Source organism: Stegostoma tigrinum, chromosome 34 (genome assembly GCF_030684315.1).
Source record: "Stegostoma tigrinum isolate sSteTig4 chromosome 34, sSteTig4.hap1, whole genome shotgun sequence".
NCBI lineage: Eukaryota > Metazoa > Chordata > Chondrichthyes > Orectolobiformes > Stegostomatidae > Stegostoma > Stegostoma tigrinum.
Genome location: NC_081387.1, coordinates 28,260,215 through 28,280,436, shown reverse-complemented (window position 1 = coordinate 28,280,436; position 20,222 = coordinate 28,260,215). Strand labels below are relative to the sequence as shown.

At 50.8% G+C, this 20,222-nt stretch overlaps 1 protein-coding gene across 1 annotated transcript; it reads left to right on the top strand.

The window, feature by feature from the left end:
- The first annotated feature begins 771 nt into the window (after positions 1-771).
- pfdn6 (prefoldin subunit 6) lies at positions 772-19,923 on the top strand. The gene is made up of 4 exons (XM_048520161.2): positions 772-906; positions 9,649-9,719; positions 9,961-10,085; positions 19,340-19,923. Exons 1-4 carry the CDS (start codon positions 843-845, stop codon positions 19,458-19,460), a joined length of 381 nt encoding a protein of 126 aa, XP_048376118.1. The 5' UTR covers positions 772-842; the 3' UTR covers positions 19,461-19,923.
- Positions 19,924-20,222: the final 299 nt, after the last annotated feature.

Below are 20,222 nucleotides of genomic sequence, written 5' to 3'. Positions count from 1 at the left end.
TAACGCTTCGGGTCCACCCTCCCACAGAACTGATGGTGGCCAAGAACATGTTAGTTTATATGCAGAAGACAGGGTGGCGGGGGGAGCAGGGGGGGATAGAGCCCAAAGAGAGAGAGTAGCTGGACAGGCAAAGGAGCTGGTAATGATCAGGCCGGGAGGGTGAGTAATTATTACTGGGGGCTGTCAGTGGCTAACAGCAGGGGGCGGTGTAAAGGGATGCACTGGGGGGCGGGGTCAGGGCGACGTTCGAGCCGGGGGCGGGGTCAGGGTGACGTTTCAGCCGAGGGCGGGGTCAGGGTGACGTTGAGCCGGGGGCGGGGTCAGGGTGATGTCCGTGCCGGGCGCGGGGAAAGGGTGATGTCAGCGTCGGGGGCGGGGTCAGGGTGACGGTAGAGCCGAGGGCGGGGTCAGGGTGACGTTCAGCCGGGGGCGGGGTCAGAGTGATGTCTGTGCCGGGCGCGGGGTCAGGGTTAATGGGAACTGCAGATGCTGGAGATTCCAAGATAATAAAATGTGAGGCTGGATGAACACAGCAGGTCAAGCAGCATCTCAGGAGCACAAAAGCTGACGTTTCGGGCCTAGACCCTTCATCAGAGAGACGTCAGCTTTTGTGCTCCTGAGATGCTGCTTGGCCTGCTGTGTTCATCCAGCCTCACATTTTATTATCGCGGGGTCAGGGTGATGTTCAGCCGGGGGCGGGGTCAGAGTGATGTCTGTGCCGGGCGCGGGGTCAGGGTGATGTTCTTAGCCGGCAGCGGGGAAAGGGTGATGTCAGCGTCAGGGGCGGGGTCAGGCGTCGAGACGTCAGTCGCACGGCGGCGGGGGTCAGAGTTCGGTGAAAAATGGCGGACGGGATCCAGAGGAAGCTGCAGCAGGAGCTGGAGAAGTACCAGGCGCTACAGAAAGGTAGACAGAGATAATGGGAACTGCAGATGCAGGAGAATCCAAGATAATAAAGTGTGGGGCTGGATGAACACAGCAGGACAAGCAGCATCTCAGGAGCACAAAAGCTGACGTTTCGGGCCTAGACCCTTCATCAGAGAGGGGGATGGGGTGAGGGTTCTGGAATAAATAGGGAGAGAGGGGGAGGCGGACCGAAGATGGAGAGTAAAGAAGATAGGTGGAGAGAGTGTAGGTGGGGAGGTAGGGAGGGGATAGGTCAGTCCAGGGAAGACGGACAGGTCAAGGAGGTGGGATGAGGTTAGTAGGTAGGAGATGGAGGTGCGGTTCGGGGTGGGAGGAAGGGATGGGTGAGAGGAAGAACCGGTTAGGGAGGCAGAGACAGGTTGGACTGGTTTTGGGATGCAGTGGGTGGAGGGGAAGAGCTGGGCTGGTTGTGTGGTGCAGTGGGGGGAGGGGATGAACTGGGCTGGTTTTGGGATGCGGTGGGGGAAGGGGAGATTTTGAAACTGGTGAAGTCCACATTGATACCATTAGGCTGCAGGGTTCCCAAGCGGAATGAGTTGCTGTTCCTGCAACCTTCGGGTGGCATCATTGTGGCAGTGCAGGAGGCCCATGTTGGACATGTCATCAAGAGAATGGGAGGGGGAGTGGAAATGGTTTGCGACTGGGAGGTGCAGTTGTATGTTACGAACTGAGCGGAGGTGTTCTGCAAAGCGGTCTCCAAGCCTCTGCTTGGTTTCCCCAATGTAGAGGAAGCCGCACCGGGTACAGTGGATGCAGTATACCACATTGACAGATGTGTAGGTGAACCTCTGCTTAATGTGGAATGTCATCATGGGGCCTGGGATAGGGGTGAGGGAGGAGGTGTGGGGACAAGTGTAGCATTTCCTGCGGTTGCAGGGGAAGGTGCCGGGTGTGGTGGGGTTGGAGGGCAGTGTGGAGCGGACAAGGGAGTCACGGAGAGAGTGGTCTCTCCGGAAAGCAGACAGGGGTGGGGATGGAAAAATGTCTTGGGTGGTGGGGTCGGATTGTATATGGCGGAAGTGTCGGAGGATGATGCGTTGTATCCGGAGGTTGGTGGGGTGGTGTGTGAGAACGAGGGGGATCCTCTTGGGGCGGTTGTGGCAGGGGCGGGGTGTGAGGGATGTGTCGCGGGAGACGCGGTCAAGGGCGTTCTCGATCACCGTGGGGGGAAAGTTGCGGTCCTTGAAGAACTTGGACATCTGGGATGTGCGGGAGTGGAATGTCTTATCGTGGGAGCAGATGCGGCGGAGGCGGAGGATTGGGAATAGGGGATGGAATTTTTGCAGGAGGGTGGGTGGGAGGAGCTGTATTCTAGGTAGCTGTGGGAGTCGGTGGGCTTGAAATGGACATCAGTTACAAGCTGGTTGCCTGAGATGGAGACTGAGAGGTCCAGGAAGGTGAGGGATGTGCTGGAGAGGGCCCAGGTGAACTGAAGGTTGGGGTGGAAGATGTTGGTGAAGTGGATGAACTGTTCAAGCTCCTCTGGGGAGCAAGAGGCGGCGCCGATACAGTCATCAATGTACCGGAGGAAGAGGTGGGGTTTGGGGCCTGTGTAGGTGCAGAAGAGGGACTGTTCCACGTAACCTACAAAGAGGCAGGCATAGCTGGGGGCCATGCGGGTGCCCATGACCACCCCCTTAGTCTGTAGGAAGTGGGAGGAGTCAAAAGAGAAGTTGTTGAGTGTGAGGACGAGTTCAGCTAGGCGGATGAGGGTGTCGGTGGAGGGGGCCTGGTCGAAACCCCGCCCATGGCTGACAGAACCCCGCCCATGGCTGACGGAACCCCGCCCACAGCCGACGGCCTCATCGCTCCGCCCACAACCTCCACAGCCTGCAACCCCAGAGGAGACAGCCACACTGAGCCCTGCCGCATCTTCACCTTCCCCCCAGACCTCCCACTGACTGAGGACGAACGGTCAGCCCTAAGCAAGGGGCTCACCTTTGTCCCCCTACAACCACACATCAACGAATACCAGTCACGGTCGGACATAGAGCAGTTTTTCCACCGTCTTCACCTCCATGCCTACTTCTTCAACCGGGAACCCAACCCTCCCTCCACTGACCCCTTCACCCGCTTCCAACACAAGTCCTCCTCCTGGACACCACCCCCAGGCCTCCTACCCTCCCTCGACCTCTTCATCTCCAACTGCCGTCGAGACATTAACCGCCTCAACCTCTCCACCCCTCTCATCCACTCCAACCTCTCCCCCGCAGAACGGGCAGCCCTCCGCTCCCTCCGCTCCAACCCCAACCTCACCATCAAACCCGCAGACAAGGGTGGCGCAGTGGTAGTATGGCGCACTGACCTCTACATCGCCGAGGCCAGACGCCAACTCTCCGACACCACCTCCTACCGCCTCCTCGATCATGACCCCACCCCCGAGAACCAAACCATCATCTCCAACACCATTCATGACCTCATCACCTCAGGGGACCTCCCACCCACAGCCTCCAACCTCATTGTTCCCCAACCCCGCACGGCCCGTTTCTATCTCCTTCCCAAAATCCACAAACCTGCCTGCCCTGGTCGACCCATCGTCTCAGCCTGTACCTGCCCCGCCGAACTCATCTCACCTATCTGGACTCCATTTTCTCCCCTTTGGTCCAGGAACTCGCCACCTACGTCCGTGACACCACCCACGCCCTCCACCTCCTCCAGGACTTCCAATTCCCTGGCCCCCAACACCTCATATTCACCATGGACGTCCAGTCCCTGTACACCTGCATTCCGCATGGAGGTGGCCTCAAGGCCCTCCGCTTCTTCCTGTCCCGCAGGCCCGACCAGGCCCCCTCCACCGACACTCTCATCCGCCTAGCTGAACTCGTCCTCACACTCAACAACTTCTCTTTTGACTCCTCCCACTTCCTACAGACTAAGGGGGTGGCCATGGGCACCCACATGGGCCCCAGCTATGCCTGCCTCTTTGTAGGTTACGTGGAACAGTCCCTCTTCTGCACCTACACAGGCCCCAAACCCCACCTCTTCCTCCGGTACATTGATGACTGTATCGGCGCCGCCTCTTGCTCCCCAGAGGAGCTTGAACAGTTCATCCACTTCACCAACACCTTGCACCCCAACCTTCAGTTCACCTGGGCCATCTCCAGCACATCCCTCACCTTCCTGGACCTCTCAGTCTCCATCTCAGGCAACCAGCTTGTAATTGATGTCCATTTCAAGCCCACCGATTCCCACAGCTACCTAGAATACACCTCCTCCCACCCACCCTCCTGCAAAAATTCCATCCCCTATTCCCAATTCCTCCGCCTCCGCCGCATCTGCTCCCACGATAAGACATTCCACTCCCGCACATCCCAGATGTCCAAGTTCTTCAAGGACCGCAACTTTCCCCCCACAGTGGTTGAGAACGCCCTTGACCGCGTCTCCCGCATTTCCCGCGACACATCCCTCACACCCTGCCACAACCGCCCCAAGAGGATCCCCCTCGTTCTCACACACCACCCTACCAACCTCCGGATACAACGCATTATCCTCCGACACTTCCGCCATTTACAATCCAACCCCACCACCCAAGACATTTTTCCATCCCCTCCCCTGTCTGCTTTCCGGAGAGACCACTCTCTCCGTGACTCCCTTGTTCGCTCCACACTGCCCTCCAACCCCACCACACCCGGCACCTTCCCCTGCAACCGCAGGAAATGCTACACTTGTCCCCGCACCTCCTCCCTCACCTCCATCCCAGGCCCCAAGATGACATTCCACATTAAGCAGAGGTTCACCTGCACATCTGCCAATGTGGTATACTGCATCCACTGTACCCGGTGTGGCTTCCTCTACATTGGGGAAACCAAGCGGAGGCTTGGGGACCGCTTTGCAGAACACCTCCGCTCAGTTCGCAACAAACAACTGCACCTCCCAGTCGCAAACCATTTCCACTTCCCCTCCCATTCTCCTGATGACATGTCCATCATGGGCCTCCTGCAGTGCCACAATGATGCCACCCGAAGTTTGCAGGAACAGCAACTCATATTCCGCCTGGGAACCCTGCAGCCATATGGTATCAATGTGGACTTTACCAGTTTCAAAATCTCCCCTTCCCCCACCCCATCCCTAAACCAGCCCAGTTCATCCCCTCCCCCCACTGCACCACACAACCAGCCCAGCTCTTCCCCCCCACCCACTGCATCCCAAAACCAGTCCAACCTGTCTCTGCCTCCCTAACCGGTTCTTCCTCTCACCCATCCCTTCCTCCCACCCCAAGCCGCACCCCCAGCTACCTACTAACCTCATCCCACCTCCTTGACCTGTCCGTCTTCCCTGGACTGACCTATCCCCTCCCTACCTCCCCACCTATACTCTCTCCACCTATCTTCTTTACTCTCCATCTTCGGTCCGCCTCCCCCTCTCTCCCTATTTATTCCAGTTCCCTCACCCCATCCCCGTCTCTGATGAAGGGTCTAGGCCCGAAACGTCAGCTTTTGTGCTCCTGAGATGCTGCTTGTCCTGCTGTGTTCATCCAGCCTCACATTTTATTATCACAGAAAGGTAGACACTTGTGTTTAATGTAAATATCTCCGACAGTGTACAATGGGCTGGGGGAAAGAAACAAAAAACACAATCCCAGGCGCTGCACAAAGGTGGTTAATGTCAATAGACTATAATCTCGAATAAAAACCAGCAGCAATTACAGAGACAGGCCCTTCGGCCCAGACAGGCCGGACTGACCCATCGGCCCAAACTAAACTCGTCCGACCTGTTCCTGGCCCATATCACTGCAACCGCGCCCCCCCCCCCCCGCCACCGGTACGGACAGGGCCCCCCCCCCCCACCCCGTACGGACAGGGCACCTGCCCCTCACTTTACCTGTAGCCTCCTGTAATGTTAATAGTTTTCAAGACGCCGCTATTTATTTCCCTCAGCTCTCTAGCCTTTGTTTCCTTCTCCACAGTAGAAACCGATGCAAAATATTAATTTAATATTTCCCTATCTTTATTCATCCATCATTCTGTACTCCTACCAGCCTTACCATTCACTCGTAACGGGAACATGATGCTTCCAGCCTCTCGACATCGCACTTTTGAATGCCTCCCACTTGTCAGCCATCCCTTTACCCACAAACAGTCTACTCCAATCATTTTTGAAACTTCTTCTTTCATGCCGTTAAAATTTTCTTAACTCCAATTAAAAACTTTAATTTTTATCAAAGGCTTATCCTTTTCCATAACTATTTTAAACCTGATAGAATTTTGATCACTAGACCCAAAGTGTTCCCCTACTATTACTTCAGTTACTTATTACTCAAGACAAGGTCATGTTTAGTTCCTACTCTTGTAGGAACATTGATATATTGAATACGAAAATGTTTTGAACAAATTTAACAAATTCTTCACCATTCAAGCCTTTAACACTATGGTAGTCCCAGTCAATGTTTGGAAAGTTAAAATCACTTACTATTAAAACCTTATTATTCCTACGTGTATCTGAGATCGTTCTAAATATTTGTTGCTCAATTTTCCTCTCATTATTGGACGGTCTGTAGTACACTCCCATCAAGGGATGCTTTTTTATTTCATTTCCAACCCACATATTTTCACTGGACAATTTGTCAGAAATATCTTCTCTAGTTACAGCAGTAATGTTTCCCTTAATCAAAATGCCACTCCCTCTCCTAACCTGCCTCCCATTTTATCCTCCCTATAGCTCCTGAAACCTAGAAGACTGAGCTGCTAGTCCGGTCCATCCCTCAGCCAAGTTTCGGTAATAGTTATAACGTCCCAATCCCATTTTCTCTCTCATGTCCTAATTTCATCAGGAAGGGTAAGACCCGTTGCATTGAAATAATTGCTGTTTAATTCTTCCGCGTTACTGTGTCCTCTGGCTTGCTCTTGTCTTATCTTTTGTAATTAGCTTGTCCTTTCAGATTCAGAAACATACTCCCTCTCTCTTTCAATGTACTCTGCAACTTCGGATCCATCCACCCCCTCCCTAATAGTTTACAGTCTCCTCAAATAGATCCAGCAAATCTTCCCATGAGGATATTAGTCCCTTTCCAGTACGTGCCATCCTTTTTGAACAGGTCTTCTCTGCCCTAGCAGAGATCCCAATGATCCAAGAACTTGAATCCCTGAACATGACAACACCTCTTCAGCCATTGATTTATCTTCTTTATCCTGTTAGTCCTTCCTTTGAGTTTGGGTTTGGCACGGGGAGTAAACCAGAGATTACTACTTTTGAGGTTCTGTTTTTTTAAAAACCTTCTACCTCACCCCTCATAATCACTCTGTAAAGCCTAACTGTGTCATAGTGCGTACCAATGTATAGGATAACTTCCAGTTTCTCCCTCTCACCCTTAACACTATACGTTTTGAGACGTCCTTAATCCTGGCACCAGGGCAGCAACATACAATTCTAGATTTGCGCTCACTGCCACAGAACCTCCTGTCTGTGCCCTTGGCAGAAGAGCACCCTGTAACAAATCTTGTAAAAATTTTGTCAAACCCTGCCTTACGTAAGACTTGCTGCTGGTGCCCATGATCTGACTATCTTTCGATTTTCCTCTGAAACACTCTCCTTTTCAACAGTTACTCAACAGTTGCGAGAGGAATAGTAGCTGGAGGCTGACAGTTGCCCACCTATCTGACTGTTCCTGCTAAGTGATCGCTTCTCTAAATCTATTAGCCATCTAACTTTGTCTCTCTTGTATACTCTCAATGCCATTAAGCCTAAAAAGAAGCAGCTTACAACAGCACCTCATCTATGAAATAAAGTACCTTTCTCTGCCCAGAGTGTTAATATTAACAATGCAAAAAAAAGAAATTTTTAAAAATCAGACATATAAATCTTAATGAAAATCAACCACTTATTTGAACAATGGAATTAAAATAAAAATGATTCCTGGACAGTGGGCCTATCAGTCAGCTTTCAGTTAAAAAAGTATTCACTTAGGAAAAAAAGAACTCTCCTCCGCGATTTAAAATATTCTCTTTGGCAATGCTAAAAACACAACTCTCTTCTGAATGTGTAATTTTATAGAAAGAAACCCGAGCTGTCCAAGTGCCAGCGTCTCCAAAACCTCTGTTAACACAACTCCATTTGAACAAAGAAATCATGCGCTTTTTTGTGACTTTGACAGTAAAAGAACCAATAAAATGAAACGAAATAAAAATCTTCTACTTCTGAAATATAATAGCTGTAAGAAGTCTAGAAGGATCTTGATCAGATGGGCCAATGGGCTGAGGAGCGGCAGATGGAGTTTAATTTAAATAAATGAGAGATGCTGCATTTTGGAAGGCCAAATCAGGACGGGAGTTAATGGGAAGGTCCTGGGGAGTGTTGCTGAACAAAATGACCTTGGGGTATAGTTCCTTGAAAGTGGAGTTGCAGGTTAGACAGGGCGGTGATGAAGCTGTTTAGTCCAGTTGCCTTTGTTAGTGCATTGAGTGTAGGCGCTGGGAGGGTCATGTTACAGCTGTCCAGGACATTGGTTAGAGATAATGGGAACTGAGCACAAAAGCTGACGTTTCGGGCCTGGACCGAAACGTCAGCTTTTGTGCTCCTGAGATGCTGCTTGGCCTGCTGTGTTCATCCAGCCTCACACAGGACATTGGTTAGGCTACTTTTGGAATACTGCATTCAATTCTGGTTCCCCTGACATAGGAAAGATACTGTTAAACTGGAAAGGGTTCAGTAAAAATTTACAAGGATGTTGCCAGGGTTGGAGGGTTTGAGCTACAGGGAGAGGTTGGATAGGCTGGGGCTTTTTTCCCTGGAGTTTTGGAGACTTTGCATGGCCTTACAGAAGTTTATAAAATCCTGAGGGGGCATAGATAGAGTGAATAATCAAAGTGCTTTCCCTGGTATCAAAACTAGAGAGCGTAGGTTTAAGGTGAGCAAAGAAGGATGTTAAAAGGGACCTATGGGGCAACGTTTTCATGCAGAGGATGGTGCGTGGTGTGCAGAGGAAGTGGCAGAGGCTGGTACAATTACAACATTTAAAAGGCGTCTGGATGGGGACATGGATCGGAAGGGTTTAGAGGGATATGGGCCAAATGCCGGCAAATGGGACTGGATTTATTTATATCTAGTCAGCCTGGACAAGTTGGACTGGAGGGTCTGTTTCCATGCTGTACAGCTCTATGACTCTAAGTAAATCTATAAATAAACACAAATCTCAGCAGCATCTGCGAGATCCAAGCTTCTCCGAGTCCACTGTTTTAGAATCAAAAATACACAAAAGAAAGTCACCCGGCGCTACAGAAAGGTACAGGATTGACTGGGCTTGTACTCACTGGCATTTCAAAGAATTGCAGGGATGGGGTCTCATAGAAACATATACATCCTGATGGTACTAGATGGGTTAGATGCAGGAATAGTATTCCTGATGTTGGGAAAATCCAGAACCAGGGGTCACAGTGTAAGTATAAGGGGTAGGCCATTCAGGACTGAGATGAGGAAGAATTCCTTTCACTCCGAGTTGTGAACCTGTGGAACTGTCTCCCACAGGAAGCTGTTGGGGCTAGTTCATTGCATCCACTTAAGCAGGAGCTGGACATGACCCTCGTGGCTGAAGGGATCAAGGGGTATGGGGAGCGGGCGGGAACGGGATACTGAGATCGCATGGTCAGCCACGATCGCACTGAAAATGGTTGTGTAGGTTCGAAGGGCTGAATGGTCTCCTCCACCTATTTTTATGTACCTTGTGTTTAATATCACCGAATATAACTCTGATAGTATGGGTCACAGATCTCTCTTTCCTGTTCCCAGACCTCAGCAAATGCCTTTCTGCCCGACAGAAATTAGAGGCACAAGTGACCGAGAACACCATTGTTAAAGAGGTGAGTGTCTGCTGGCTGGTGCTGCCTCAGTGGCTCAGAGTGTCGCAGCGATGCCTGTGATCATCACCATGATGCTAGGCTTTACTCTGTCCCTTACGTGGGCTCTGTTTCCATTTGCATTCCCCACCCCCGGATTCATCGTTATGTGGTGGGAGGGCAGGTGGGGGGTAGTTGGGAACTGGGTGTTGGCTTGTTGCTTTGTCGCAATTCTGATTTCCTCTTTCCTCGCCCTTCCCCTCAGGAACTGGATCTCCTGGAATCCACGAACACAGTGTTCAAGCTGGTGGGTCCAGTCCTGGTGAAACAGGGTCTAGAGGAAGCCAAGCTGACAGTCGCTAAGCGGTTGGACTATATCAATGGGGAAATGTGAGTTGATCGCGCACAGCGCTGCTCCATTCCCTGGTCCCACCTGTACACCTCCTGCTGCACTTTCACCTTTCAAACAGCAACCTTCTTGCTCTCTGAGGGCAAATTAATCCTCACGTTCTTTGTAACTACCTCCGCACCTCCAATTCCCACTTTGCAGCATGGAAACAGGCCCTTAAGTCCAATGTGCCTGTGCATGCACCGGCCTCCACCCCTACTCATCGCCATAAAAAGCTGTCCCTCGGGACCCTTTTCTATCTCTCCTCTCTCACCTTAAACCTATCATCCACTACCCTGGGGAAAAGCACTTCTCTATCTGTGCCTCCCATGATGTTATAGATCTCTATAAGGTCACCCCTTAGTTGTCAGCCCTAAATCTTTATAACTGTGTCTCTTACCCCCCCCACTTTAAAATAAAGAGCTGTGTGCTCGTTCTTTCTGAAGTTTGGGTGGGGAGCTGGGGCAGAGGGGGCTAGCTGTGTGGTGACTGGGCTGCTCATCCTAAACCACTGGGGCTGGTGCTGGCTTTTGAACACGGTTAAATCTGGACTCAGAATGAGCCTCATGACACCAATTGTCATAAAAACAGTGTGTTTTCCGGAAGGAGATTTGCCATCCTTACCTGCTCATGTTTACAAGTGACTCCAGACCCATGGTGACGTGGCTGAATCTTAACCTGGCAATTCAGGACGGGCAATAAATGTGGGCCCAGCCAGCAAAAGCCACAAACAAATAAAAACAAGAAACACACAACACCCTCCCCAACTGCCCTGCACCCCTTGATCAAAGCTTCCTGCCCCGCAGGCCTGGGAATGAATCAGCTCCTCTGAGTGACTCTTCGAGTGCATGTGATATCAGTAAACTCTCCCTCCCTGTGACGTGGTGACCCCCCTCCCCCCCAAACTCATTCTTCTCCAGCCCCTTCTCTGAGCCCGCTGTTATTCGGACAGGCTGCAGAGATTGATTCCCTCCCTCTGCCTGTCGGATCTGAGCCCATCTCCCATTTTGACAGATCGGGACCAAGCTGCTCCTGCCCCTTCAGTGTCTGCAGCTGCTTGCCTCTGAGAGAGAGAATTTCAGAATGATTTGGACCATCTGTTGCTTCCTCCTCCTCCTCCTCCTGGACATCGGTTCGGGCCACTTTTGGAATACAGCGTTCAGCTCCAGTCTCCCTGCTACAGGAAGGATGGTGTGAAACTTGGAAGGGTTCAGGAAAGATTTACAAGGATGTTGTCGGGGTTGGAGGGCTTGAGCTACAGGGAGAGGCTGGATAGGCTGGGGCTATTTTCCCTGGAGTGTCGGAGGCTGAGGGGGGACCTTATAGAGGTTTATAACATCATGAGGGGCATGGAGAGGGTGAACAGACAAGGTCTTTTCCCCAGGGTAGGGGAGTCCAAAACTAGAGGGGCATAGGTTTAAGGTGATAGGGGCAAGATTTAAAAGGGACCTAATAAGCATTATTTTCCCACAGAGGGTGGTGCGTGTGTGGAATGAGCTGCCAGAGGAAGTGGTGGAGACTGGTACAGTTACAGCATTTAAAAGGCACCTGGATAGATACATGGATAGGAAGGGTTTAGAGGGATATGGGCCAAATGCCGACAAATGGGACCGGATTTATTTGGGAAATTTGGTCAGCGTGGACGAGTTGACCAAAGAGCCGTTTCTGTGCTGTGTGACTCAATGAACCTGTAACTTGGTGGTATAGTTATCTTTTTCTGTCGTCATTCATGGTGCATGGCCACCTCAGGCCAGGCAGTATTTTTTGCCCTATCCCTAAGAACGGTTCAGAGTCAACCCCATTGTCACCGGTAGGCCAGACCGGGGTAAGGATGGCAGTTTCCTTCCCTAAAGGACATTAGTGACCCAGATGGGTTTTTCCTGACAATCAATTACAAGATGATCAGAGGATTAGAAAGGGTGGACAGTGAGAGTCTTTTTCCGAGGATGATGACTTCAGCTTGTACAAGGGGGCATAGCTACAAATTGAGGGATGATAGACTTGAGACAGATGTCAGAGGCAGGTTCTTTACTCAGAGACTGGTAAGGGTGTGGAATGCCCTGCCTGCCAATGTAGTGAACTCAGCCACACTAGGGGCATTTAAACAGTCCTTGGATAAGCATATGGATAATGATGGGATAGTGTAGGGGGATGGGCTTAGATTAGTTCACAGGTTGGCACAACATCAAGGGCCGAAGGGCCTGTTCTGCGCTGTATTGTTCTATGTTCTATCTTCTAATCGGCAATGAATTTGTGGTCATCGTTAGACTCATGATTCCAGGTATTTGTTGAATTCAAATTCCACCATCTGCTGTGGCTGGATTTGAGCCCAGGGCCCCCAGAACATTCCCTGTGTCTCTGGCTTAACAGTGCACTGATAACACCACTAAGCTATTGCCTCCCCTGTGGTTCAGTGGTTAACACTGCTGCCTCTCAGGACCAGAGAACCAGGTTCGATTCCAGTCTTGGGCGACCGTCTGTGTGGAGTCTGCACATTCTCATCACGTCTGAGAATGAATCTGTGGAATTCTTTACTGCAGTGGACTGTCAAGGCTGGGTCATTCAGAATATTCGGGCCAGTGATAAAGTTATTTTTGAGCAGGAAGGGGTTCGAGGGTTATGGAGAAAAGGCAGGAATGTGGAGTTGAGGATGATCAGACCAGATGTGACCTCGTTGAATGGTGAAGCAGACTTGATGGGCTGAATGGCCTCCTCACATTCCTGTTTGTCACTGATCGACAATTCCAGTCTGAGTGTAATACAGGAGAGCGGTGACAGCCACAACTGCTGACTTAGTCAGGCGTTAGGCGGAGCCGGATTAGAACATAGAACATAGAACAGTACAGCACAGAACAGGCCCTTCAGCCCACAATGTTGTGCCGACCATTGATCCTCATGGATGCACCCTCAAATTTCTGTGACCATATGCATGTCCAGCAGTCTCTTAAATGACCCCAATGACCTTGCTTCCACAACTGCTGCTGGCAACGCATTCCATGCTCTCACAACTCTCTGCGTAAAGAACCTGCCTCTGACATCCCCTCTATACTTTCCACCAACCAGCTTAAAACTATGACCCCTCGTGCTAGCCATTTCTGCCCTGGGAAATAGTCTCTGGCTATCGACTCTATCTATGCCTCTCATTATCTTGTATACCTCAATTAGGTCCCCTCTCCTCCTCCTTTTCTCCAATGAAAAGAGACCGAGCTCAGTCAACCTCTCTTCATAAGATAAGCCCTCCAGTCCAGGCAGCATCCTGGTAAACCTCCTCTGAACCCTCTCCAAAGCATCCACATCTTTCCTATAATAGGGCGCCCAGAACTGGACGCAGTATTCCAAGTGCGGTCTAACCAAAGTTTTATAGAGCTGCAACAAGATCTCACGACTCTTAAACTCAATCCCCCTGTTAATGAAAGCCAAAACACCATATGCTTTCTTAACAACCCTGTCCACTTGGGTGGCCATTTTAAGGGATCTATGTATCTGCACACCAAGATCCCTCTGTTCCTCCACGCTGCCAAGAATCCTATCCTTAATCCTGTACTCAGCTTTCAAATTCGACCTTCCAAAATGCATCACCTCGCATTTATCCAGGTTGAACTCCATCTGCCACCTCTCAGCCCATCTCTGCATCCTGTCAATGTCCCGCTGCAGCCTACAACAGCCCTCTACACTGTCAACGACACCTCCGACCTTTGTGTCGTCTGCAAACTTGCTGACCCATCCTTCAATTCCCTCGTCCAAGTCATTAATAAAAATTACAAACAGTAGAGGCCCAAGGACAGAGCCCTGTGGAACCCCACTCACCACTGACTTCCAGGCAGAATATTTTCCTTCTACTACCACTCGCTGTCTTCTGTTGGCCAGCCAATTCTGTATCCAAGCAGCTAAGTTCCCCTGTATCCCATTCCTCCTGACCTTCTGAATGAGCCTTCCATGGGGAACCTTATCAAATGCCTTACTGAAGTCCATATACACCACATCCACAGCTTGACCCTCATCAACCTTACTAGTCACATCCTCAAAAAACTCGATAAGGTTTGTAAGGCATGACCTACCCCTCACAAAGCCGTGTTGACTGTATTTGATCAAGCCATGCTCTTCCAGATGGTCATAAATCTTATCCCTCAGAATCCTTTCTAACACCTTGCAGACGACAGACGTGAGACTTACCGGTCTATAATTGCCGGGGATTTCCCTATTTCCTTTCTTGAAGAGAGGAATTACATTTGCCTCTCTCCAGTCCTCAGGTACGACTCCAGTGGAGAGCGAGGATGCAAAGATCTTCGCAAGTGGCGAAGCAATTGCATTTCTCGCTTCCCAAAGCAGCCGAGGACAAATCTGATCCGGGCCTGGCGACTTGTCAATCTTAATGTTTGACAAAATTTTCAGTACATCAGCTTCCTCTATCTCTATCCATTCCAGCATGCACACCTGCTCTTCAAAGGTTTCATTCACTACACAGGTCGTTTCTTTCGTAAAGACAGAAGCAAAAAACTCATTTAGGGCTTCCCCTACCTCCTCAGGCTCCACACACAAGTTCCCTATGCTATCCCTGATCGGCCCTACTCTTTCTTTGACCATTCTCTTATTCCTCACGTAAGTGTAAAATGCCTTTGTGTTTTCCCGGATTCCTTCTGCCAAGCCTTTCTCGTGCCCCCTCCTGGCTCTCCTCAGACCATTTTTGAGCTCCTTCCTTGCCTGCATGTAATCCTCTCTAGCTGAACTTGACCCTAGCTTCCTCCACCTTATGTAAGCTACCTTCTTACTTTGCACTAGAAGCTCCACCGCTCTCGTCATCCAAGGTTCCTTTATCTTACCCCGTCTTGCCTGTCTCAGAGGGACATATTTACTCATCACTCCCAACAACTGTTCCTTAAACCATCTCCACATGTCTATAGTTCCCTTACCATGGAACAACTGCTCCCAGTCCATGCTTCCTAACTCGTGTCTAATCGCATCATAGTTTCCTCTTCCCCAATTAAATATCCTCCCATTTTGCCTAATCCTCTCCTTCTCCATAGCTATGTAGAATGTGAGGCAGTTATGGTCACTATCACCAAAATGCTCTCCCACCACAAGATCTGATACCTGCCCCGGCTCGTTTCCGAGCACCAAGTCTAGAATGGCCTCTCCCCTCGTCGGCCTGTCAACGTACTGAGTTAGGAAACCCTCCTGAACACACCTTACAAAAACAGCTCCATTCAAATCTTCTGCTCGAAGGAGGTTCCAATCAATATTAGGAAAGTTAAAGTCACCCATTACAACAACCCTACTGCGTCCACACTTTTCCAAAATCTGTCGACCTATGCTTTCTTCAATCTCCCTGCTGCTATTGGGGGGCCTGTAGTAAACCCCTAACAAGGTGACTGCTCCCTTGCTGTTCCTAATTTCCACCCATACTGACTCAGTAGGCAGATCTTCCTCGACAAAGGAAGCTTCTGTAGCTGTGATACCCTCTCTGATTAGTAGTGCTACACCCCCTCCTCTTTTTCCCCCCTCCCTATTCTTTTTAAATGTTCTAAACCCTGGAATATCCAGCAACCGTTCCAGCCCATGAGAAACCCATGTCTCTGTTATGGCCACAACATCATAGCACCAGGTACTGATCCATGCTCTAAGTTCATCACTTTTATTCCTGATACTCCTTGCATTAAAGCAAACACACTTTAACCGATCCCTTGGTTCCTTCCCAGGAAAATCCTTCCCACTAGCTGGTCTACCTCTTGCTACTGCCTCACCTGCATCAACGCTCACCTCTGGTATACAGCTCAGGTTCCCACCCCCCTGCCATACTAGTTTAAACCCTCTCGAACTACTCGAGCAAACCTTCCACCCAGGACATTGGTCCCCTTCCAGTTCAGATGCAACCCGTCCTTCTTGTACAGGTCCCACCTTCCCCAGAAGGCATCCCAATTATCTACATATCTGAAACCCTCCCTCCTACACCAGCTGCGTAGCCACGTGTTCAGCTGCGCCCGCTCCCTGTTCCTCACCTCGCTATCTCGTGGCACCGGTAGTAAACCAGAGAACACTACTCTGTTCGTCCTGCTCTGCAGCTTCCATCCTAACTCCCTGAAATCACTTTTTATATCCTCAAACCTATTTCTGGCTATATCATTTGTGCCAATATGTAACACGATTTCTGGCTGTTCACCCTCCCCTTTCAGAACTTTATACACCCGATCGGAGACGTCCCGGACGCGAGAGAGAGACAGACAGACAGTGAGACAGTGTCTGGGGAGTGGTCTGCAGGTGGAGTGCCTGAGCTGGCCTACAGTGATCTGAGTCATAGAGTCACACAGCACGGAAACAGGCCCTTCAGCCCGAGCAGTCCGTGCCGACCATCGTCCCAAACTAAACTAGTCCCTCCAGCCTGTTCCTGGCCCATATCCCTCCAAATCTTCACTATTCACATATCCATCAAAATGTATTTTAAACATTGTAACTGTACCCACACCCACCCCTTCTTCAGGAAGTTCATTCCACACACAAACCACCCCTCTGTGTTTAAAAAATAATTGCCTCTTGGAACAGACTGAAGGGTTTGACAGTGTGGGGTAATTGTGGGCCATACACCAAACAGTCACCCCACAGTCATCAACTTGCTGTAGTTGGCTGCACCCCCCCACCCCCCATCTCCCTGGGGTGTATGATGTCAGTTTATGATTGGCAGCCACCCCACTCGCCCTTAATGGGTGTAATACCTGCCCTCCGTATTCCAGTAGCGCCGGGCACGTCCTAACCCAGAACCTGGCTGGTCGAGGGTTGTCCTGATCAGTCACATGAATAAACCCCACCCTCCAACTGAGGGGCAGCTGACAGCGAGGGAATCGCTGGCCCCTTCACCGACATGTCCTCCCCTGTTGACCCGTGTGCTGCCTGCACAGTGACTACCAGGCCTCACGGATCGGTTATACCAGGACGCGAGTGGACCCCTGTTCCACCCGCTGTCCCAGCTCCCTCCATCACTTCTCTGTCCCTCCCTCAGACATCCCGTACTGGGTTTGCAGTGACAGCCTGTAACTTGACTGAGGGATTACCCCCTCGCTTTCCTTCACCCACACTGCTCGGTTTGGGGCTGCCCCTGGAGAAGGGTCACTGTGAGCCCATACTCTGTGATCCAGCAAACATAGCCAGCACCTCACGGTGACTCAGTCTGCCTTTCCAAAGTCAGTCAGACGTGGGGACGATGGCACAATGTTCAGCACCATTCGTGACCCCTCAGATACTGAAGCAGTCCATCTTCAAATACAAGAAGATCTGGACAATATCCAGGCTTGGGCTGGCAAGTGACGTTCGCGCCACACAATGACCGTCTTCAACAAGAAACAATTTAACCACTGCCACAGGTGTTACCATCACTGAATCCCCCGCTATCAACATCCTGGGGGTTATCATTGACCAGAAACTCAACTGGGCCCCCCACATTAACAGAGTGTCTGCAAGAGCAGGTCACAGGCTGGGAATCCTGTGGTGAGTAACTCCCGTCCTGACTCCCCAAACCCTGTCCCACCATCTACAAGGCAGGAGTGTGAGGGAATACCCCCCACTTGCCCCTGGATGGGGGCAGCTCCAACAACACTCAGGGAGCTCGACACCATCCAGGACAAAGCAGCCCCCGCTCTATTGGCACCACATCCACAAACATCCCACTCCCGCCCCCCACCGACGCTCAGTCGCAGCAGTGTGTACCATCTACAAGATGCTCTGCAGGGATTCACCAAAGACCCTCAGGCAGCACCTTCCAAACCCACGTCCCACTTCCATCCAGAAGGACAAGGGGCAGCAGATACATGGGAACACCAGCACCCTGCAAGTTCCCCTCTGAGCCCCTCCCCATCCTGAGCTGCTCCTCATTCTGACTTGGAAATGTATCCCTGTTCCTTCACTGTCACTGGGTCAGAATCCTGGAATTCCCTCCCTAAGGGACATTGTGAGTCACCCCACAGCACATGGACTGCAGCGGTTCAAGGAGGCAGCTCACCCCCACCTTCTCAAGGGGGGCAACTAGGGACAGGGCAGTAAATGCTGGGCCCAGGCAGAGACACCCATGTTCCTGAGTGAATAAAACAGGTTCCTTCTGTCTCTCGCTCTCTCTGTCTGTCTCTCGCTCTCTCTGTCTGTCTCTCGCTCTCTCTGTCTGTCTCTCGCTGTTCCCCTCATATCTGTTTGCCTGGTGTTTCTCTCAGACCATGGATTAGTTGCTGTTGTGGAAATGATTTGAGACCCACATGGATCTTATGAGCAGGAGGCCTCGTAATATATTGGCCTTTATTGCAAGGAATTTAGAGTTTGCAGATCATGAACTGGATGTTGCTGGGAATGGAGGGTTTGTGTTATAAAGAAAGGCTGGATAGTCTGGGAGTTTTTTCACTGGAGCCTAGGAAATTGAGAGATGACCTTGGAGAGGGGTATCAATAAGGTGAATGGCAAGCGTCTTTTCTCTAGGGTGTGGGATTTCAAGACTGTGGGATGTACTTTTAAGGTGAGAGGCGACAGTTTCAAATAAGACGTGAGGATTTACACAGAGGGTGGTTGTGTGTGGAATGAACCTCCAGAGGGAGTGGTGGATGCGGGTACAGTTACAACGTTTAGAAGATATTTGGATAGGCACATGAATAGGAAAGGTTTGCAGGGCTATGGGCGGGAGCAGGCAGGTGGGACTAGTTTTAGTTTGGGAACGTGGTCAGCATGAACTGATTGGACCGAAGGTCCTGTTTCTGTGCTGTGTGACTGTATTAGTCTCATTAGAATTGCGCAGGGCTTTAATGAGCTTACATCCGGAGGAGTGTCGAAGCAGCTTGGGTCTGCGAGGCAAGCTGTAGTGACACTGGATGCAGCTTGTTCACGGAATTTGTCACAGGGGTGACAGGATATGTTTAGAGACTGGCGTGATGTTCTCTGGCATTTAGAAGAATGAGGGAGGGATTTGGTAGGTTCGGTGCTGAGAGGTTAATGTCACGGGTTCAGGACCTGGGGCGCAAACCCTGGGAAAGGGACTGAGATGTGGAGAAATTTCCTTATTCCAAAAACGGCGAACCTTTGGAATTCAGTGCCCTGGTAGGCTGCAGGTGCACAAGGCCAGGGGACAGACAGATTTCTGTTGACTCAGGGAGTCCAGGTAGATGGGGAGCGGACAGACAACAGGAGTTGAGAATCGGTCGTGAGAGCATTAATGGCAGAGTACATTGGACAGGCCGAGTGTCCTGCTGCCACCCGCCCCACCCTCACTGATCTTTTTGTTTTGTTACAGAAAGCGGTATGAAGGACAAATGAAGGAGCTGGAGAAGACGTCAGAGCAACAGCGAGAAACACTGGCGAAACTACAGCATGATTTCCAGAAAGCACAGGGCAAGATCCCTATTAAAGTGTGAACGCAGCTTCCTCTTCTCTGTAACTCTCCGCTCCCCCCCCCCCCCTCCCCAACCACTACCACCACCCAGTCCCACACCTCAGAGGATCCCAGCTCCTCACTAACATCCTTCAGTCTTGGTTTTGGGGGTGGTCCCTGTTCCACATGCAGGACCCACACCCACACAGCTGATTAAATTACATCGAGTCTTAAAGGGATTCACTGCTTTGTCGAGTTTTGAAGTGGGGATGGTGGAGGGTGTGGGAGTGGAGGGGAGGTGATTTTGTTCATGACCCTGCGCTTTCACTGAGGAAGGGTCATGGACTGTTTATTCCCCCCCCCCCCCCCCCAGCTGTGTTTTCCTCGCTGGGATTGATCGGGCGGACTCTCAACGTGTGACATTGTAGAGGCGCTGGGATTTATCCAGATTGTTTTTCGTCCTCCGACAGAAATAAAACTCCTGGGAAAACCTGCCATTCCCTGAACCTGGTGTGATTTCTGTCAGGGTTGAAGGGTTTGACTCGGCTGGTTACGGAGAGTGTCCTGCTCTCCACGGGTGTTCTCTGAGAGCACTAGGACAAGAGCAATGGGCAAAATAATCCACACGACTCCCCTGGTGCTGCAATAAGCCCCATCTGTTAATCTGTCGCTCCAACTGAGAGCCTTAGGGGTGCAGGTACATTGGTCTTTGAAAGTGGAGTCGCAGGTAGACAGGGCGGCGAAGGTGGTGTTCAGTACGCTTTAGCCTTTATTGGTCAGTGCTTTGAGTATAAGGAGTTGGGAG